Genomic DNA, 23,300 nt, shown 5'->3' with positions numbered 1-23,300 from the left:
TGACTAACCTACATATTAACTTAGCCACGGATTTTTTTTAAAGCGATAACTATGTGCAATTTTATTTAGAAACGTAGCTACAAGTAAAGGCGTTACTTTTCTTTAAGCAGTGTTCTGCTACGTAGAAATATTTTCCTTAGTGCGTAACACAGTTTTTTCCTTTTGTTTATTTTGCCTCAAGTGAAGTTCCCTAACTGCTTTCATTTTCCTGCCGGCGTATTTCCTCGTCTGGTGCTGGGTGGGGGTAGCTTCAGCCCACTTCAGATCTGTGGGCTTTGCCTAAACATCTTACTTGCGTGCATGCGTAACTTTTAGACAGGGGCACTTGGATGCTGCAAGAAGTGCTCTCGCGTCTCGTCTTTGAGATTGTCGGCAGAACACTATTGATGTTTAAATCAGTTTACCAATATAGAGTACCCTTTTGGAATTACGGACACGGATCTACACATAAAGTAAGAAATCAGCGACCACTATCGCGACCGGTTCTTCCTTGGCCGTGGAGGGGATATATCAACCTGCTGATCTACAGCAGCGGTAGGTTTCGGCTGCTGTAATTTTGAAGCAGTCAGCGATTTTATACCAGCCTGACAAAGGAGCACTGTAATTATGTGAATAAAAAGTTTATTTAAACTTTTCAGTCGGTTTGAGCAGTGCAATTCTCACCACAAAACAGTGGATCTGTGGACAGTTCACCTTCAACATAATTTTTTAAAACAAGACCTCCATTTGGGATTTACTGTTAACAGGCGGCTGCCAAGGTGAACAGCAGAGAATTCCCAATGCTATTGTCAGTGCTTTTTGTGATAACGCTGCTAAGCAGTTGGCATCAAGGCTCAGAGGCCCAGGCCGTATCAATAAAAACGCTACGATCTTCAAACATAAGGCGTGATGGTAAGTTAGTTGCTATATTTTCACTAAGTGTACACATCCTCAACCTTCAAGACCAATCGTTGCTTATAGTCGAAATTTGTTGTCTAACTGGCAATAACTTTTTGCTACCATATAGCGACTCCTGTTGGGAAAGAGTCGCAAGAATTCGTGCTTCTATGTATTTTCAATTCGGACGCACGTTCAACAAAGTGACAGTTAATGCAGCTGAACTGTATTACCATGTTGTTGTTTTTTTTTTACAATAGGATATGGTGTAAAATACTTTAAGGTGACAAATTCTTAATTATTTTCAGCAAAGATGATTTCCATTTATATAAATGTGCTATATTACATGGAACCCCTATAATTTCCGTGTTGTGTATTTATTTTAGAGTGGTGACAAATACATGATTTTTGAGACAAAAAGAAACAGGTAGAAAGCACGCGAAGGACTGTGTTCTAACAAGGCATTTCGTTGTATTTTGACTGCTGTACTCGGCATACAATCGGACATCCACTTTTATAACGTTAGGGCGACGGCAAAAAAAAAAGAAAAAAAAAAAGGACACGCGCAGCACACGACACCAAACACAAATTAGTGGTACATAATTCCTTTTAATTACCCCCCTTGCTCGAAGATACTACTTGAGCATGAAGCGTAGGCTACTTGGTTGGTTTTCAGGAAAGGATTAAATAATTATGCTCTAGGGGATATGTGCGGAAGGCTACATATTTATTAGTGTCGTCGGACTGGTGACTAGATGTAACCGACCTCCAGACCGGCGGTAGCAGTTGTGATTTCTGATTTTCGGGCGTTTAAATCGCTTTGAGCAAAGCAGCATAGGCTATGCCTATTGAGTTGGAAGTGGAATGCACAAAGTTCTTAGAATCGGATCCAAGCAGCTCGCACGCTGATCATTATCTCTCTGCCAAGCCTCAGAACAGTCTCAAAGCATTCCGATTGCACACGTGCCTTTTCCTCCTTTTCTCCTGTTCATATTGGGGTTCTGCTGCGAAGACGTATAGCTGCTAACCAGGACTTTACCAGGCTGTTATTCAGTAAACAGCAACATTCTTTATCTTTGCCTCCCCAAGTACAATTCTATTACTGCTATAATAGAAAAATCTTTATAATCTTATCACAGTCTATGGTATAATCTTTTCAAGATATAAACATACAAATAACTTTCTTGGAGCTGCTATGACACATTCTCATTTCCATCTAATGTAAAACATTCACTTGGGCACATTAATGAAGAATTGTATCTAACCATGTGTGTAAAGATTAATTTATCCACTTAACTTTTAAGACTGAAGTCCGTGACTTTGCGTTGCAGTAACACAGTGCTTACCAGGGATGAAAAAGAAACTGGAGTGTGCACAGTACGTCCTGTATTATTGAGCCACCATCACAAGTTGTAGGTCTGCCATCAGGCAGGAAAAGCAGCTCAAACAGAAGTTACCTCAGACATCTGGGCAGCTACAGGCCCATGTTTGGCAGTAGAGGATGTAAATACAGTTGTGCCTCTGCAGACACAAGTCTTCTGCTGGCTGGTGCAAAAGCCATAATGAATATCATGTAACAGGGGAACAATTCTGTTACCACTTCACTGATCTCAGCTACAGCATTAGGACTCATACAAAGGAAGATCGCTATAATTCTCTCATCTGAAGAATGCAAAATCAGTTAAGTCAAAGGTATTGAACCAAGTAACTGGTAGCAGGAACGAATCTGGTTTCCAAGGCCAGTATTTTAATTAGAAAAGATTTTAAAAGTATTATCAATTGCAGTTCTAAAGGGTGTTTCCACCTGGTGGGATTAAATTCCAGGGCCCACATTTCAGTATTCTTTCAGTAGTGTAAGTGAGTGTAGCGGTTCTTACTGTAGTATGGCTCTTAGTATGAAGAACCATACTTCTGAAGGCCAGCGACAGTGAGCAGTGGCCCACTCAACTTCTCAGCCCTCTGCAGGGTCCTGCTCGCCCTCTCTACTCAATGCAAGCTAGCTGAGGTTCTGAGCTGCTGTCCCTTCTTCTCCTGCCCCGAGAAACATCCTGACAGTTGTGTAAATAGGCTGCGGAGGTGCACAAGAAATATGACAATGGTCTCCGCATGGTCTGACTGTGTGCGCATTCGCTGTGCATGGGTGTGTGTCTGTTACAGGAATGAAGAGGTTGAAGATGTTTTTGAGAAAGTCTGGAGTTTATCTGTGTTTAACCTGTCCTCCCTTGGCAGGTGGGGTTGTAACAGTATGCGTAGTTCACCAAGAGGTATTCTCTGTGTTTGTCTAACCTTTGTTGGCACACAGCTCAGCGGTGCACAAGCTCAACAGATTTCCACTACAAAGAAACCTTTCATTCTTTGAAACAAGACCTACCAACCGACATAAATAACTGCTCAGAGCCCCCCCGACATTGGCAGAACCTATAGTACATAAACCCGATTATCTTATCTGCAGGCCAGACTACTCTTCAGCGCTGCCAGTGCTGCTGTCAAGCGTAATAGCAATTACCTCAGAACTAAAATGAATTAAACCTTACACAATTACAGTACATCAAAAATAGTCAGCTCCACCATTTCCTCACCAGGATCTCACATCTTGAAAAGATGGTGGCCTTGTCAACCACTTACCCCCCGCCCACGTTATGAAATTGTAGTCTGAAACAGGGATGAAGAAGAAGACTTTGCTTGTCTTTCCACTGTGGGCTCGTCTTACTGAAAACATGAATGGAAAACATTAAGCCAGTTTCAAGCCAAACTGTCATCTTGATTGCCAGGCCCTTTGTGGACAGGTGAGAAAGCCCTTGCAGATCCTTCATATCAACTGGGTGTTTGGAAGGGGAGGGCAGTGTGGGGCGCTCAGGACTGGAGTACCAATCAGAACCATTTTCATTATCATGGTTCGTCCATTTCCTTTTTTTAAATGAGAGCAGACAGTCCACCCTCCAGCAGAGTAACAGACAGGGAAGGGATCATGGCTGTGCCAGTGCCATGGCAGGGGGACTCCTGTCCCACTGACAAGGTTATTAATCTGGCCTTCATGCAGTTCCTTGTTGCTCTCCTCTAAAATAAAGTACCTTAAAGAGCTGCGAGCCAGCGCATGCGGTTTAAACAGTAATTGTATTCAGGTCAGATTTTTCACAGCTATGATTCTTGAAGTGTATGAAATGATTTTTTTATTTTTCAAAAGTGTGGGTTTTTGTGAGCAGGCAGGGCAAACTACCATGCTGAGAGCCCAAAGTGTTGACTGACTTTTAACTGACTTTAAATTAAGTGTGTTGTTGTTATTGATCTGCTGACTCAAGTGATATGTGATATCCTCTCGGCACAGACAGAAACGGTCCATGTTGTTCATCATTAGCATTACACAAGAGTTTCAACTGACTACCTAGAAGGCATTTCTGCAGTTCATTATGTTCAGAAAATAATATTTAAGGAAAATACACCCGTTAAATGAAAGCCATGTCATGATGTAGTCAGTACAGTCCATTTAATGGGACTCATGGCCAGAAGTGTAATACATATTGATCTGTGGGATTTCTGTGGTAAAGTATGATGCGTATGGCTGGACCAACATAAGAAATGCAATATACAGTACATTGAATATTACTGACAGAACATGATACACCAACACAAGACCGGTTTGGTAAATGGACAGTTTGATTTAAGATGACAGGAAGCTAAATGACTTGTAGCACCCACAGCTGTGTCCATCTTGTCCAATAACAAACCCAATGATTTCCTTCATGAGGGGTTTTCCCTTCTGGTGAAGAGCCATTAGGCTCGAAAACGTTAGTTTTGATGGTATTAAATTCACTTTGTATGGGAGCATAGCCAGTGTGCAAGTCTTCCTCCTTCCTGAGTTCTCCTTTCACACTTTCAGGATACATTTATCCTGAAAGTTGTTTCAATAAATAAGGCAATGGCAGCTTCTACTGAGCCAGCAGACTACGGAATTCAAGGTTAAATTCTCTAAGGCAATATTAGTCACCTGTGACCGATCACCTGCTGGCACACTTCGCCACAACGCACTCAGTCGATAGGCTACATAACCAGGCCCTATTTCCCGTGCCAGTTGCCTAGCTGCGGGTGGGTTTCCTCAAGTTTTCAAAGCGGCTCATGGCCCATGGCTCTGATCTCATTCCCAACTAGTATCTCTGAGGGCAGTCTAGCTGGCCACCAGTGCTTTACATGGAATTCATAGCATCAAAATGCTATAGTAGTATATCAGGGAGCTTCCACCACACCACTAATGCAACTTTCTCTCAGAGAGGACCTGTTGACATAAGCTTGAGGTGACGCAAAAATATCTCCTGCACAGGGATTGCAAAGCACAGTAGTCACCATTGCAAAATGCAAGGGGGCTCCCTCCACATGGTGTAATATGAGTTTAGCTGCATACATGCCAAGTATTGGCATCTTGTGTCAGTGGACCTCATGGGATGTCCCTGCAGTAATGTCAGTTTGAATTGCCCATGAGCGACTCGATCTCCACACGGGGAGTGCTTCTTCTCAGGAGAGATGAAGAACAGATACCCCTGAATTACAGCTCAGAGCAGCAGCATGGAAAGGAAATTAAACTATGCGGAAAGAAGCAAAAAAACAGGAATTCTTTCCCCCAGTAGGGAAATTGGAACAATGCAAAATGCACCACTTGCAGAGCTAACCGAACAGATGCATTACATAACGGTACCTCACTTTACTCTTCAGTGTGAGCTGTATAGTTAAATGCCGTCTAAACAAATTCAGAGTGAAATCGCTGCGACACATGAATGACCCGTCATTCATAGATAAGTAAAACCTCTGACATGGAAAGTTTTGTTTGAGGTTTAGTAATGAAGGTTACCTAATCCAGCATGTGCAGTTTTATCTATACAACAAGGCTTTTCCGTAGCTGCGGTGAGCCCTATTTATAGGGCACCGCTCTTGGCAGCAGCGAGGCGCTGTGTAAACAGCGCTCGACGCTCGGCGTGGTCTTGGGGTCCCACGTCGGGCCGGCTCGACGCACGGCCAGCTCGGCTGCCTGTGTCGGGCTCTCATTGTTTAATGTACTGTGTTGAGAGCAGGCCCTCATCCTTGGCTGACATCCCAGATGGTTATTTAGCTTCACAGATTGAGGCTGTTCTACTCCTTTTCGGAAGGAAGTTGATTGCTCTGTGGATGCAGCACACAGTAATTGGTCTTTGAGCCACAGTTCGACTGCACTGTGGTTTGGGTTTATGGTCCTTCTCTTTTTGACTGATGCATTTGTCTTTTTTAGTTTGAAATACGAGAGCAAATATGTGGCTTACTAAATGTATTGTGTTGAAGCATATACACATGTCCTCACTCTTTTAGCAAACCAAAGAACAGTGTACTAGCATGTAGTGTGTGAGTAAGGGAACGGGAAACTACTGTATTCAACTATTAAACTACATCTAATTGCAATAGATCTGTCACTTCTCTGACAACTCAGTGACAACTTATGGGTTGTTTTGAAACTGATTTATCATTGTTGTCAGAAATATCCTTTCTTAGAAATTGTTTCAATCCATCATCTTATATTTACAAAGAAAATACCGGGGTGCAAAAATGCAGCCTCTTCACGAGTGGCGGGGTGAATTGGAGCCATGAGAAGGTCCACAGCATTCCCACTGCTGGGCATCTCCTCGAATAAAAACACTGCATTCTCAGATATAAAAATGTTATTTATTTACTTTTAGGTCCTGCATGCAGCCGTGCTTGAACAGAGCCGACCAGTGATAGTGTGGGGTGGGTCACCACACCCCTTCCCGGTTTTGACAGTCATGTAGCCGCAGAGTCTTGGCCTAGCCCATGAACCTCTAAGACTGCAGGGATTTCAAGAGAAAAGAATAAAATGGTTACTTGGAAACACAACAGTCAGCTGTCATATTGTGTTACTGAGAAGGGACAGGTGCATTTGTGCCCTCATGTCTAAATCTGTTTTCTCCACACAAAGAAAAATCCGGTCTTTTCAGAGCCATCTCATCTCAAGGCTTTAAACAAAAAATTCAATTTGGATTGAAGAACACGCCTCAGTATCATCTTTTGTATAATATGATATATTCTTTTCTTTTTTATGACTGTATTTTGAACCCAAATTACCAATGCCTCACAGGATACAGGCTGGGTTTAAAATGAAGTTTAAACTCCTTCTCACAGTGACAAAGGTGAATAATGCTGGGGTTGTGAAGTGGCGGCCCCTGATTGGGCATGTACAGAAGTGACCTCACTACTACCAATTCAGCAGCCAACAGGAAAGCACATTTATATCTGATAAGTCTCCCCAATGTAAGTAACATATCTGTTAGAATGCACATTGCTTCATAGGAATCATTTCATACGTTCATGTTCATACGTTCCTATTTTATTTGGAGCTCAGGCAAGCAGCTGTTCTGTTGGAAATAGGTGGGCCCACACAGAATCAGACCCAGTGTGGTCTTGGGTGGATGTGTGTCCCAATAAAACAGTCGACATGTCATGATTATTCATCAACACGTGGACTTGAGTGAGATAGGGTTTCTGGGAACATCTCTACCGCTCACCTCTCTTCACACCCCACCCATGCACAGGTGGCTCGCACAGTGGCTAACTGTTACAGGGCGGCGTTTACAATAATCTGCCCCCCCCCCGTGACACCCTGTGGTAGCCTCAATTCCAAGGGCTTGCTTCTCAGCGGTGCGTCAGGGAGTGCCAGAACTCACCCCTCACAAGATGCTCCACTCACACACGGACCCAATCTGGCCTAGGCCGGGATGAGGCCTCTTGGCACATGCGCGGGTGGGAGTGTCTGCACTGAGTAATGGGAAAGAGGGAGAAACATGGTGACTTTGGGTGTAGGCAGGGGTTTGAAACTGCCAGGGAATGACTCAGGGTCACACAGCTGATACATCAAACAACTGCTCTAATCCATAACAGTAATAACAACACCATGGTGGTCATTCTCGTCATGAAGTCATGAACTGAGTAATCATTCGCTGCTCATCATCTCACCCAGAATGAGATCCAGCTGAGATTTAGCTTAACCACTGTACAGTAGAAACGAGAAAATAACTTCCTCTTTACTGTAATAAAATGAGTGCTTGGGAATTTGGCAATATCGTGTGGAGAGCCTTCTGGCGACATCTTTATCTGTGTATACTTCCTAAGCCTGGCTCAGTGCTGTCCTAAAACCTTGAGAGAAATGAGCCGACGTGCCTCTCTCCGTGCGAGGGAGAAAGTGCTGAGAGCTGTAGCTGGCTCAGGATGCAGACCTTGTGTGGAGATGCTGACTAGTCACTGCTGTTGGCTTTGGCGGCTTTAAGATTAGACAGCAAAAATAAAAGAGGGGGAAAATACCCTCCGGGCAATGAGCATTTTTTCCCCGTTTTGGGGCCACCAACATACTGTTCACATCAAACCAGGCGAGTACAACACAAGAGCTGGCCCTGTCTCCAGCTCTCTACAGTCTCAGAACAGCACACTTGAGTTGTAATGTTGTGAATAGAATCATGTTACAGCTTCATCACTGTTGGCTACCTTGAGAGACATCCTCTGGCGGGAGGCAAGACGAAACTGTTGGATATTCTGAAGTGACTCGGTTTAAGCAAATGTTTTCACTGGATTTTTACCCTCAAGACCCATAGCTAAGTATTTTCAGGGATGCTTTCCTATGGTCAACATCATATTTTTATATTGCATGTTAACCTTCAAACATATGTAACAGTAGAAGTATATATATGTATACTAAACCTGTAAAAGATATAATAAACCTGTAGCGTAGTGGTTAAGGTACATGACTGGGACACGCAAGATCAGTGGTGGTCCTGGTGTAGCCACAATAAGATCCGCACAGCCGTTGGGCCCTTGAGCAAGGCCTGCATTGAACCCTGCATTGCTCCAGGGTTCACTCCTTACTTTTCTGTGAATGATTTTGATCTTTATGTGTGTGAGATATGTGTGTATATGTGTGTATGTATAAGCTACTGGATGCCTAAAATTTCCCTTAGGATGATTAAAGTATCTATCTATCTATCAATCTATCAACTGTATGCTGCTCTAGATAAAATGCCATTAATGTTAATGTAAAAGCAGGCCACAACTGAATGATACCAAATGGCATTTATCTAAACGTGCAAACGACAGCTTGAGGCATCAGCTCTTATTTAAGATGTCTGAAAAGAGAAGTAAACTTTGTTCCATGGGAAGGTGACGCAGGAGACATACAAAGGGGAGTGCCAACCTGACAACGCATTTACAAAACTGTAAAAAACTGCTTCTGCTTAATCCATTTGGGATTAAGTGGCCACAGGCACACTTAATCCCAACCTACGTATAATGTAAACATATTACTGAGTTTTGCCTTTTTAAAAGGGGGGTTTGACATGGAATGACACAAGATTCAATACACTCTGACAGTGTGAGGAGAACAACAGAAGTGAAGCTACAGTTTTTACTGCAGCCAGTTAAGGACTGGAAAAGGTGCCTTGGAAACAATCTTTTTCAAACATTCCCATGATAGTCAAAAACAAGATTCTCTGATATGCATCAGAAAAGTTTCTTCTGCGAATGTGTGAACACAGTGTAAAGGAAATTTCCTAACTGATCGTATTTATAAGCCTCTACATTTCGTCTGAAATGTAGAGCGTAGAATTGAAAGCTTCAATCTTCAGATTTTAGATATCAAGTTTGAGAATATTTAAGTTCCATAGCGTTAAATTGTTTTGTATTATATGCATTTTAGTTTGAACAGTGTGAGATAAGATGCAGAAATCAAAGCTCTAAACATGTGAAGAACACATTAAATCAACATAGGCTACAGACATCCCAAGCAGTGTGCTAAATCAAATGGCTGTATCAAAACCACCAGGACACATTTCGCTGCATTGGAGAGTATCACTATACATAGAAAGTCACGTCTATTCTGATAATGTAAACCTCTTTGCGTAAACTGCCTGCAGTATAGACTACACTTTGCATTTCAGTTACAGTCCCCTCCAAAAGTATTGGAACAGCAAGGCCAGTTTCTTTGTTTTTGCAATACACTGAATACATTTGGGGTTGAGATAAAAAGATGAACACAAGACAAGAGTTCAAAATTTCAGCTTTTATTTCCTGGTATTTATGCTTAGATGTGTTAAATTACTTAGAACATAGCACCTTTGGTATCAGACCACCCGATTTTTAGGTGAGCATAAGTATTGGAACAGAGAATATTTAAGTAAATGAAAGTAAATGAAGTAAACACTTAATATTTGGTAGCATATCCCATTGACATCACAAAACTGTTGCATTCTTCTTTTGTGATGCTTTTCCAGGTTTTTCCTGCAGCCTCTTTTAGTTGTTTGTTTCGATTCTTACTACTGAGTGGTTTGCATCTTGGGGTATAGCCTCTATATTGCTGCTCTCTTCGAACGGCTGATTGAGATACCTCCTGCCGTGTGGAGTTTGTTTGTGATTCCTGTTTCTGACTGATGAGTTTTTCTTCACAACTCTCACAATGTTTGTCATCAACTGCTGTTGTTTTCCTTGGTTGACCTGTTTGATGTCTGTTGCTCAGTACACCAGCAGTTTCTTTCTTTTTCAGGCCATTCCAAGTTGTTGTACAACCTATCCCCAATGCTTGTGCAATGGCTCTGATCGATTTCCCCTCTTTTCTATGCTTCAAAATGGCTTGCTTTTGTCCCAAAGACAGCTCTCTGGTCTTCAAGTTGGTTTATGTTTTCTAACACAAATGCAGTCTTCACAGGTAAAACCCAAGGCTAAAACCAAGAGTAGACATTCTGAACTATTTATTGTTTAATCAGTCAGTTTAATCTAACAGGACACATCTGGGCAACAAGAAACCTGTCAGTCACGTTCCAATACTTTTGCTCACCTAAAATATCTAGTTAAAAAATACCAGGAAATAATTTTGAGCCAGCCCTGGTTAATTAACTATATTTCTTATAAGTTTTTATCAGCTTGAGATATTAGTAATGAACTTAAGACTTAAAAAGGAGTCACATATTTCTGACCGTACTGTCTCCATTAAATTGCATAATCTTAAACAAGGCAGTTTATTCAGAGGTCAGAGGAAAGATGGATAAGGCGGGCAATATCCTAGATAAGCACCAGAATTGAAGACTGTCTGTGGGGAGGATGGTCATAAAACATGGCATTTTGTTTTCAACGTGTACATCATTGTTGTGCAAACGTAATGTTATTATGCACGTGTTCACATGGCTCAATGTTGTTGGAATCCGACTAAGCCAAATTAATATACCCCCATAGAGTTTTTGGGCCTGTACTCCTTGTTTCCTATGGTATTGTTGGTCAGACCCAAGTGAAAAACAAAAGCATGTCATCCAGCTATGGGGATGATAAAACATTCAGTGTTCTCATCACTGAAATAGTATTTCATCATTTTTACAAAGTGATATTATTCTAGGTAAGATGTCGGGCTGTACAGGTGCATGAACTGAACCGTGTGGGCATGATTTGACACAAAAGTAACAACGCAAGTAACTAAATGCTGTTTACATAGTAGATTTGTGTATTGTTTGGGTGAATGCAGAATAATGTCTGTAAAAGAACAGGAAATAAGAGCACTTCAAGGCTTGTCTTTATCCACGGTTGTGAATGAAATGCTCCCATTTGTGGCTTGCATCCTCTGAATAGAAGCGCAGATCTAACAGTGTTCTTTTGAAGCTGGCTTTGGTGTAGTTCAATCTCTGAAGTCACAGCCAATTGTTTAACATACAGTATTTCATGAAAAAGAAATTACATGGTTACAGTGTTTCTGTGTACCAAGGACACCGTCATATTAGGAGTGTCATATCAGAAGGTTCTGAGGCTGTGAAGAAGGCTCATGTGGGTTCAATACCAAGGAGCTATTTTCAGTATAGTCTTCTTCTTATCAGAGTTATGTTATCACCACCACCCCTAAACAAACACACACACACGCACACACACGCACACACACATATACATACATACTCACCCATTTGCACTAATTCTTAAATATAAACACACTGCTGTGACATTACTTTCTCCCTGCTATATGATTGGCTGCCCAATGGAAAGCTCCTCCCCCACCCCCCACCCCTCCCCGGGAACAGCTTGAGTGGCACTACTGGTATGCGCAATGTCACAACCGCAGTGAACTGTGGTTTGCAGGCCGTGTCAGTTGAGGACAGGCCTGTTGGTCTCAGCTTGCTTTTCATCTTTTGGCCAATACAAAATGGATGGATCCACCTTGCTCCTTCATCACTTAACCTGAAAATGACAGCCATCAATTTAGGCCAATTACAATCTGTCCTGGAGCTCTGTGATTAATGCCCTCCCTCGTGTATTGATTTGGTGTGTCTGGAGCAGTGTTTGGATGACCATACACAGCATAAACATCAACCTATCATTGCGGCTTTTGTGGAAAATACGAAATATTGATGTAACCCACAATGCTGATTTAACCTTTACAAAAAACCAGCCTATTTTTCATTTTTTAAATCATTTAATTTTTTTGTTCAGAAACGAAGCCGTTATGGATCAGGTCTGGATGTCCATTGTTCATCTGCCTCGTTTAACAGTCGATACACCTGTGTTAGGGAAAATGAATTGTAACTGGGGAGGTGGGTTTCTCTGATGACACTTGCCATACACAATGACAATTCCCAGTCAGAACCTGTGTTTCCTGAAGGGTTCAGCTCATAGAGCCACTCTCTAAGGAGTGCTCCAAATCTGCTGTGAAGTAATCACTATCCATCAGTAGCTGTGAGGAGCAGAAGTAAGTGCCCCAGATGGTTTTAGGTTCAGAACTCTGGAGAGGAAAACTGCTGTTGTCCACTGGAGTAAGGTGAAATACATTTTCTGTTTGTGCCTGGCTACATAAACAGAAAATGTCATTTACAGAAACCAACACTACAGGTGTTGGTAAAGAGCTAGAAAGCAGGATAGTCTGTCAGCATATCAGCCTAGGGTTGTCATCACATTTCTGTCAAAAGGAGGACGAATTGATAAGCCCAAGGCTGATTCCAGCTTCCCTCTGGGGGAGAATCAAAACTGGTCCTAGACAGGAAAGGAAGTGTGTGTGTATGCATGTCTCAACAGGAATTCTTACTTAGTTCTGATTTAGTATTTACGGTAAGTCTTCCCATTTCCTGTGAATACCTAATCTTAAGGTAACATTTTGAAGTTATTAGGACATATTATTTACGACCAACACAAACCCTTGTGATATTACCAAATGAACCAGCTTTGCTGCTGGTCCTACTATTTTCAGAGTTCATGCCCAACTGAAAACGTTATTGATCGGGATACTGTAGACCATTGTGGGCTGCAGTGTGGAGCTTGGTGATATATGTTGTGTGAGTGTACACAGTGGTATTGCTCTAAGGTTAGGTAGGGACAAGACTTCCCCTACCCATCTCCTCTCCTCTTTCCTCTCTGTTTACTCTGCACTTTTCCTGGGAATTTGTTTTCCGTTTAGTTCATTAAAGCAGATGGATGGCGCTGTCAGGTGCTGTAGTCCTGTTGCCCCTGACGATGATGCAGTCCCTCCCCTCGGGGTGGGCGGAGTTGACATTGACAGCTTAGGCAGTGTTAAGACAAACCAGATCACAGTAACACTGATGTAATCATTTTAATTGCACTTACCATCCATGCAAAGATAGGTGACGGTTTTAAGTTCATATGTGTGAAAAATTCATTGGTAACTTACAAAGCCACATTAAAAAGCTGGGTTACACAGTGCATATTCACTAAGGTTTAGGTATACAGCTTTTGTCATGGTTTAAAGTTTGACAATTTATTTTCACCTCTCCTCAGTTTTTAACTGAAGTATCATTGCACCCTGTTCAGAAAAAAAAATGAGTGTCAAATTTTAATAATGGTATCCGTCACCATTGCGTTTTCAGAGAAACAATTTTTGAACTCAGAGGCTAATGCTGTATCGAGCACAAATGTGGGTGAGTGTAGGTGGGAGCTAGAAAGATAAACACACATGACTCCAAAATATGTGATAACATTTACCATGAGCTGTCTTGTTGCATAAAGTGAATGAGAGCATTTTTCTTGTTCCTGTATTCTATATTTCCCATATATACTGAAATATTTAAAAAGTATTTTTGGAAGTTACACCTTACCTAAAAATCCTATACAGTTTGGAGCAGGTCGACATGCTTCCCAAACTACAAGATATTTTAGTTGTCGCACCTGTATTATACATTATCTCGTATTGAAGGGCATGCAGGGTGGCACGGATGGTGCAGTGGGTAGCACTGCCGCCTCACAGCAAGGAGGTCCTGAGTTTGAATCCCGGTCGGCTGAGGCCTTTCTGTGTGTTCAGAGTTTGCATGTTCTCCCCGTGTTCGCGTGGGTTTCCTCCCACAGTCCAAAGACATGCAAGTTAGGCTGATTTGAGAGTCTAAATTGCCCGTGGGTATGAGTGTGTGAGTAAATGGTGTGTGTGCCCTGTGATGGACTGGCGATCTGTCCAGGGTGTATTCCTGCCTTTCGCCCAATGTATGCTGCGATAGGCTCCAGCCCCCCTGCGACCCTGTTCAGGATAAGCGGGTTAAGATAATGGATGGATAGACGAAGGGCATTTATGACTATTTCGAAGCCTGAAAATCTGAATCTGATTAATAATTGTGATATCCATTTACTTTATTTCATGATCTGTGAGGGCAATTGGTATTGGTTTTAAAAACAGAATGAGAATTTTCTATACTATTTTCTATAAAATGAACATAAGGGTGTCACAGCCACTAAATGAATTGCACGTTACCCTCACCGTTTTTTAATTCCGTTATTGCAGATTACCAATGCCCCTTTGTTAGCCCTGGGGTTAGTTTGCAAAAAGCAGTCTGAAATATCTACACGTACATTTGCACCTCCAAACTTACCTGAAACAGATTTGAAAGTGTACAGTCCTGTAATGCTTATAAATACTATTTTGTAGTGATCACACGGCTCTCAACAGAGGTATGGCTGGTCTTAATGGCTCATGCAGAAACTGCTGAGGATGAAGGGTATTCACTGGATCTCAGTTAAGTTACAGTTGTAAGTTCTCCTGTAAAAAGCTGTGGCAGAGATATTGTAATCAATAATGTATGTATACAGTGGGCGTGAGTGTGTGCGTGTGCGCATGCGTGCATCTGCGCGTGTGTTTGCATGCTATCATTCTGGTTTTCTAATGAACATTCAGGGCCCTGGGCTTTGTTCTTTAGTTGTCTTTGTTCTTTTTTCCTCATTCACTCTTGTTTTTGCTGTCAGCCACCCAGGAATAAAATGCAATAGAACATGAGATGCAATAAGTCGTGGTTCACATGGTTTATTTAGCAGTTAAGAATGATCAAAGACTCTTCTGTTAATTTCACGCCCGTAGGATTTACATTAAAACTTATAGTCAAATAATTAATTATAGCACTGAATTTAAAGTTTTTCCGATCACTCTCATATTCTGAAACAGCTGCACAAAGACTATTGTCACATATTGTAAATAGTTATGTATTCAATTGTAGAACAAACTTATTACTGTTGAACTTTTATTTTACTACAGCGATTTGGTAAATCAGAGTGTACGTGTCAATGACATCAGCACCACCGCTGCTCCAGGTAACCTGTGAACACTCATTTACAGGATGGAACTCGCTTTATTTATAAATCCTGTCTGTGTGAAGGTTCTCAGCCTGACCCAAGAAGTTTTTCAAATTATGACCTAATATCATCCCCATGATGATGTAAGAAAAGGAACTGTCTATAGTTATACCAGGGCTAGGTTAAAGTACAGTACTAGGTTACAGTATGAAGTAGTACAACATAGCTCCATAGAATTTTTCCTGAAGTAGTTATTAGTCACAGCTTTTTATATGATAAATTTCTGTAAGCAGTATATCTCAGTACTGGAGCCACTTGTTCTTTAATTCCTATAGCCAAAGCATAATTAAAAGCAATGCTACCCTTAGAGGGATCTACAGTAGCTGACCTGATAAGTCCCCACCTCATCAGTAGCCACAAGTCTTCTGACACAGTGGCTAGCAGGTGAAAATAAGCACCGTCTGACTGCATGAGGACAAGTGTGCATGTTTTGGGAACTCAAGAAAAAAATAAAAATAGAAATAGAATCTGTTAAAAAAACTAACATTCTGCTTTGGAGAAGCTAAGCTGAGGGGCATAATTATCTTTCCTCCATACAGAAGCACACATCTGTGTTTTTCTGGATTTTTAGTCAATTCTAGGACGACACTATGAGATCGCCATATGGCCACCTCTAATCTCTTACTGGGTGTGAACCTGCTCAAAGATAAATCATAACTGCTTTGCTGCAACATGCTGCTATTTACACATATAGTGCAGTTAAAAAAAAAATGGTTGATTGTTTTTCTTCTGTCATTTTAATTATTTGTATTGTTGAGGATATGTTGTAGCAAAATTACAAAAGTAAATGTCCCCACAAGCATAGTATTCAAAATAGTACTGTGTGAAAATTGTAGCAAGTGGGCCATTCCTGAACATCGATGTAAAGAAAATAGCTGCACTCCCACGTTTCATATTTTATTGAAACTTGCATCAGTGTAAGTTTCCCTAGTGACCACATAATGGACATTTTCACTGCTTTTAAAATATTTCTAGTCTAAGTGGCTTTTAGTCCGGTCTATTTTATTGATATATGCTGCATTCAATGGCAAGAGCCCACCCGTGTTGCTCTGAGGGGTCTATAATGATAATGTTTTCCCCTGTTAAATGTGTTAAAGTGGGCAAGTGGAGGATAGATGTTGACTGTCACTGGGCTGCAGTCTCAGCCACTCGGATTGCTACACTGATGGCATGCATGTCCTTTGCTCTGGTGGCTCTGACAGTTAATTGGTGGATTTGGCATATTCTCATTTTGGTACATTAACTGCATTTGTGTTTGCATTGGTAATGTGATATCATGCTCGTTTCCACTAAATTGCTGTAATACTTTTCCTCTTTCTCTTGCGTGTATGTAATGCTATCACTTGTCTTCATTACACTTCAGTAGATTTGATAAGCTATTCGGAGCCCTTTTTAATGTATTAGTAGATGAGGTAGCTTAATTAAAACTAATGACAAATGAATTGATTCAAAGGTATTGATCTATATTTTCAAATGACCGATGTCTGTTTAAAAGACTTAATTACCACGGACCTCAGGTTTGAAAAGTTTAAGTCAGGACAAAGAGACATCAGGAAATGCTGACAGAATAATTATAAAGGCAGCACTGCACTGTTCAGAGAGAATTCATGTTTACTACGCATTCTTTCTGTGAACTATCTAGAATGTTCACTAGAAGTTCATTATCTCTGTGAAACCCCCTGTCTGGAATGAAGTCTATGCAGTCTTTGTATACAGTTCTGTTAATGCAGGTCAGAATATAATTGATCTATTTGGTGGAAAAAATCTTTGTGTTTGACCATTCAATCTAGGAGATGACTAAAGAGAGAATAAAGAACGAGCATGGTATTTGCGAAAACAACAGCGGTGAACTTGACCTCATCGACTCTTGAGCTTCCGCTGTGTTGGCCGTGTGTCTTGGCCATGACTTGGGTTCCAGCAGCGATGGGGGAAACCACTGGCTCATAAATCCTTCAGCAGCTTGCCAATCTTACAGATCCCAGCCAATGGGATTCACCGCCTCCATGGTGGACTGTGAGCCGGACAGTGGACAGCTGTCGATTTCGGGACGCCTGACATGTAGCTGTTCACCACAGTGCCTCCTCCCGCTCAAGCCTTCAGCAGTACGAGGGGAACAGATGGAGAGGAGCGATTCAGACCCCGGGTGAGCCGTGGAACTGGCACAGGAGATGAGGGAGGGGGAGGGAAGTGTGTGTGACTCAGCTGCCAGAACTTTGCTCGGGGGGTCGACGGAGTCGTGTTTTCCAGGTGTGTAGACCCCAGATTAAAGCAATGTCAGCACACAGGCTATCCTGTCAGTCCCTCTGTCTGGAAATGACCTGCTGGGACCAGGCTGAGCTGGGTGGCAACAGTGTTGGAAGCTGGCTTATTTTGAAGAACAGAGCAGTGGAATGTATAATGAGTGTGTAGGTCTGGCTGCTCATCTCTGCCCTGGTTGCTGGAGCGCTAAAGCGGGCTCTTAATTGATATGCATTGGGCATTACCATCACAGGATCATTGCATTACCAACACAAGTGCTGTAGAAACTAGGCAGACGCATTAGCCATCCTTTGAAATGGGACACACTGAAATTTTGGGGAGGCTGGGGGGTAGTTCAGATGGCAGCACTTTGAATAACACTAATGACAGAAGAAATAAGGACAGGAATTCAGGATGCACAGTACAGGAACTTAAGCTATTTGATATTGTGGAGCCATGTCCAACCGAGGTTTATCTGGTCACAAATTACTCAACCATAGTCAACATCCCCTGTTTTATATTAGGCTGAAAGAACTGTGAAAAAAGATAGAATTATCAAGTTCATTGCCCTTCATAACGACATTGTGGGCAAGTACGGAACAAATTTAACATTGCAAACACTCTTTCTGAGGAAGAACGGAATTGTGGGGTTGTGGTCAGAGTTTCAGGAACTGCTATAAAGAAGCGTGATGTGATCCTGTGAACATAGAGGTCCAGAAGAGGTGAAAGAATACGTAAGTCTCTTTTAATTAAACAGGAAGAGTCAAACTGATTAAAGCTAATATCAAGACAGACTGGGCACAGAAGGGAAAATACATTCACAAAAAGCTGGCTGTGAAAAACAGGAAATCTCTTTGAGCAGTCAGGGCTGAAGATGACCTCAAGAGTAGGTCATTCACATATGTGGGCGCTGACCCACAGAGAATAAGGTGAGCGCAAGCCTGCTATAGTAAAACGAGTGTGCCGAAACAATCAGGGCCCTCTGCAGCACGTGACCGGGTGAAGTGCTTTGATTGCAGGGATCGGAGAGCAACGGCTAGGAGAAATGCTGGGGTGCAGGCCTGGAGTATAGGGTGAGGAAGCTGGACTCTGGACCTAAGGTTAAAGCGATCGGGTGGGAAATAGCTCAAGCAGAGGCAATGACTTAATAGTAGCCTCAGGGAAACAATCGGCTGTACAAATTGTTTACAGAATGCTTTACAGAAAGTAACCTCAGCGAAGGACGTGTGCAAACAATCCGGTCAGGTTATCTCGACCGTGATCAGCTATTTTGCCTTTTTAACCAAAATTCCTCTGCCCAAATTCCAAAGCTGGAATGATGAATTCCTTGAGGATGGTGTGAGAAAAGGCAGCTGAACGAGGCGAGCGCCATGGACAGCTACCAAACACAGACCCTTGGTCCTGTGGGCAGGTACAATGCCAGTGCAAGGGACAGCTACCAAACACAGACCCTTGGTCCTGTGGGCAGGTACAATGCCAGTGCCAGGGACAGCTACCAAACACAGACCCTTGGTCCTGTGGGCAGGTACAATGCCAGTGCCAGGGACAGCTACCAAACACAGACCCTTGGTCCTGTGGGCAGGTACAATGCCAGTGCCAGGGACAGCTACCAAACACAGACCCTTGGTCCTGTGGGCAGGTACAATGCCAGTGCCAGGGACAGCTACCAAACACAGACCCTTGGTCCTGCTGACAGGTGTGAGAACACAAGGCTACTGGCCGAGCTGATGCACTGCGTGCTGAGCAGCACCAAGGTGTGTTGGACTACATTACAGTAAGGTCAGAGCGCACCTGCTTTGAGTACCTGAATCAAACATACTCTATGGGCTTGCTGTTTTCTGAGGTGTCCTGTTCAACTTTATTCTCATGGCCAGATTTACTGAAAGTGTTAGCACATGGTAAAGGAGTTAGCTTTAACAAAACCAATATTTCTATCAATGTGATTTCACAACATTCATTCATTATTTATCCTAACCCGCTTATCCTGAACAGGGTCGCAGGGGGGCTGGAGCCTATCCCAGCATACATTGGGCGAAAGGCAGGAATACACCCTGGACAGGTCGCCAGTCCATCACAGTCATTTCAGAACATTGGGTGCAAAATCTTTTGCGTAGTCGAGAACATTTTGTTAACTTTTTCCTAAACCTGAAATAAATCAGTGTGCGTTTCACAGACTTTGATATGTCGAGTGCCCAGAAGACATGGAATAATGTGTCATTTCGGTTAACCTTTTATTGGCTCTCAGGCAGGAGCAGATTAGCTTTAACTGTCTGACAGCTCAGTTGTGTGATTCAGCTACTTCTCACATCAAATTCTTTTTGTGAAATTCTGTTTTGTAATTTGTACACACATTTTTTAAAATGTTTTGCACAATTACAAATATATACAAAAGCCAACAAATGTACAAAAATAAATAAATAAATTTGTTAAAGGGTCAAAGCAAATGCCATGTTCCTGTTTGAATACAAGTAAAAGGTTAACCAAAAAGATAAAATGTCTACACAAGCATATTTTATAATACATCCACTCGCGCATTTTTTCCTGGCACAAAAATGAAAAATGTTTCTTTTTCAAATGCAGTGAGTATTGCGACATCAGACAGTGCGAAACACAGGTACGGTTGGGAGTGTGGATGAAAAACACTTAAGGTGTGATGCTGTAAATTGGACAGAGATAGAAGCTGCTAGTGAGACTCATGCTAAGATGATTATGTAAGTGACAAAACATTAGTCTTAATTTACTCACTGTCAAACTGCCTTGAAATGTTAATTTTGAGTACAGAGTATGTGTCATTACATCATAGATGTGCTATTTTGATCCATATTCATTATATGTGTTCTAATGCTTCATTATACAAATGCAAATCTACAGTATCATACACTATATTTACAAAATACATTGCTATACAGTGTACCAGATACCATTATAGTGTTTTTCATTTAGAAATTCTGCTGTTTTCAATCGCATGTAAAGTTGTGTGATTGGTGTTGTATAGAGGCTCAGTGATACTGTGCATTTAGTCCAAGTCACACCAGTTCACTCCCCATTTCATCATGAGTTGAGACCATAGACTGTAGAAAAGCTATTTGAAATATTTGGCTGACAAGTGTAGCTCCTCCACTAAGCGTGTGAGATGGAGTGACTTCTGCAGTGACACAAAATAAATGTCTCCGATTCGACCACAAAGTATTGGTATTACTATTACTGTGCTAATAACATAATAACATAAACAAAATCGGCTCAGGTTGAGGCATTAGACTAAAACAAAACACTGATTGTGACTACATTTTCTTGTGGGAAAAAATGATTTCATTTGTAAAGGGGCAACTAAAACACTATACTGGAGCCAACCGCGGTCGTGATAGTGAGCCACGTCTCTCAACAACACCAGGAAATGAGCTTCAAAAACAAAGGCCGGTTTTGGCCGCTTGGTTGAGAAGCAGTTTTATCAAACTCGCTTTCATTTGCCATGCATATAGAGTGCCTGCCTGTCATTTTCTCATATCATTCCTTCTGCTGGCCAGCGATGTTATATTGCCAAAAATACTTATTACTCTAACAACAAACAGATGGACCCACCACTGTCGCTGGCCAAGCTGAAATATTGAAGCAGCATAATTGATTAATTAGCCAATATGAAGCACTTTCAACTGACTACCGGACTCATCCAAGAGTTTGGATTAGACAGGGCAGTCCAGTGCCTTTGCAGGGTTTTTTTAATAGCAGGGTCATTACCGACTCACCAAAAGTGGAAAGACAGATTGCAGATTTTATGCCATGCATAATTCTGAAGCTCCCTTTTCTCGTTTGCCACAGGAGCAATGCGAGCCCTGTCTTTTCAGGTTATTACCACCGCTAATGCTGCCTGGAGGAAAGGCTATGTAATAATAACAGGAGCTAACAGAACTGGGGATAAAGCCCTCCCAGGTGAACCTATCACCAGCTGGAACAATGGGCCGCTATGGGTGGTCCAGAGGGAGGAAGAAACGCTGTAAAGAAGAACTGAGACCTGCCATATGCTCGGGGAACTCAAGGGGAAAATATAATTGTTTTTGAGTTTGTGAGTGAGCTTGCTGATGTCATTGACACTCTGACTCATCACATTTCTGAAAGCCAGAATTATAATTTGTTTCTGACAAGAGACGATAATCCAAACGGAAAGTGAGATGTGCAGAAACAAATTATTTCAAGGCAAAAACAAAGAGAAAGCTGGAGAGAAGACGCAGTCTATCTTTCAGGAGAGGGAGGTGGACCAGAGCTTTCAGTCTCCAGCAGATCAGAGGCCATGTCCCTCGACCCATGTTTACTGCACCCCACTCCCACACCATGCTGCAACACAGGACACACACGCTCTCTACCCCTGGGTCACTGTGCCTGTAGCCCCGCTCCGTGGGGTGTGCGCTGTGTAATTACACGCTGTGTTGGTGGGAATAGGCGGACGCGCGCTCTGGGTAAAGCCGCGCTTGTACTCCCGCGGGGGCCGGTTCGGGGCCAGCGGTGTACGAGGACGTGCGGGTGCAGCAGAAGCCGTGGCAGCTGGGCCGGTCCCAGGTGAGGCCGGGTTCAGCCCGTCTCAGCGCACACGGCTGCACAGCGCCAGCCCAGTTCTGCACCGTTAGCTCTGCTCGGGTTTTCCCCATCACTAAGCATACATAATTAACTGCACACCTTTCACCCTGTGTTTAGGGTTATCACTGGTCTAAGGCTCCGAGGCTCTGTTTATATAACGTCTGTTTTCCATTGTTTTAGAAAAAAGTGGGTAAACAATTGTGAATACTTAGTAGTAACTATTGTACAACTATTGGGCAGTTGTTATGTCTAGGGTGTATATCAGTAAGTACTTGTCAGCAGATTCTTAATCACAATGTCTGATAAACGATGTTATTTTCTCCTGCAAACATCATGCATTTGTGTTCTTTCCACCCTCACTCTTTTTAATGGTTTTGATTTAGAACCAGTGTCGAGTCTGGTGAGAGATGGTTAAGTCATTTAGCACTTTTACACAATGCCTCATATTTTATTGTTGTCCTCAGTCCCCTTGAGTCCAGTGCACATGAGAAATACTTGTCTCAAGGCTAAATGATTTGTAAGATATCCATTTTTATGTCTTTGTTTCTCAGAATAGCTAATTAAAATGTTCATCAAAAATAATTATTGGAAAGGAGATACTTATTTAGTTATTCCTGTCCCAGTGCACTATGTGAATTAAAGCTGGGGAAAAGGCTGGGCAACACCATTAAGTGGGTCTGCTGCTGTAAAACAGGCTTTAGATGGCCAAAAATAAATAAACTAAATGCTTGAGTTATTCCAAAGAAAAATCAACTTGTCACGAAGGAGAGAAAATCGTAAAATCTCCCACCCCTGGTTGCGACTTGTCACAATCATTCACTTAAAATTAATTGAAACAATGTAAAACTCAACAATTGTAAAATCTGTGTGAGAACATTAGGTGTACGTGAATGTCTCCCTCTCTCTCTCTCTCTCATTGCTCATAGCAGCCTCATGAAAACACATCAAACCTGTAAACATTCCATTTATGTCCCGCTGGCTCCCCTGACAGCTGTTTTGGCCACCCT

General features: G+C 42.1%; 1 protein-coding gene across 4 annotated transcripts in view; it reads left to right on the top strand.

Moving 5' to 3' along the window:
• Positions 1–244: 244 nt before the first annotated feature.
• pdgfd (platelet derived growth factor d) overlaps positions 245–23,300 on the top strand; it is a 44,877-nt gene continuing 21,821 nt past the window's right edge. For 2 of the 4 annotated variants that reach the window (XM_061218384.1, XM_061218383.1), the window contains exon 1: positions 245–534. In XM_061218384.1, the coding sequence (XP_061074368.1) occupies positions 330–534 (205 nt within the window). In that variant the 5' untranslated portion in view covers positions 245–329. Of the gene's footprint in view, positions 892–23,300 lie in introns of all 4 variants that reach the window. The other 2 variants (XM_061218386.1, XM_061218385.1) reach the window with 1 other exon arrangement.

The sequence above is a fragment of the Conger conger genome, chromosome 13 (genome assembly GCF_963514075.1).
Source record: "Conger conger chromosome 13, fConCon1.1, whole genome shotgun sequence".
Taxonomy (NCBI): Eukaryota; Metazoa; Chordata; class Actinopteri; order Anguilliformes; family Congridae; genus Conger; species Conger conger.
Note: the sequence above shows the minus strand (reverse complement) of the source record. Positions and strands in the feature narration are given on the sequence as shown.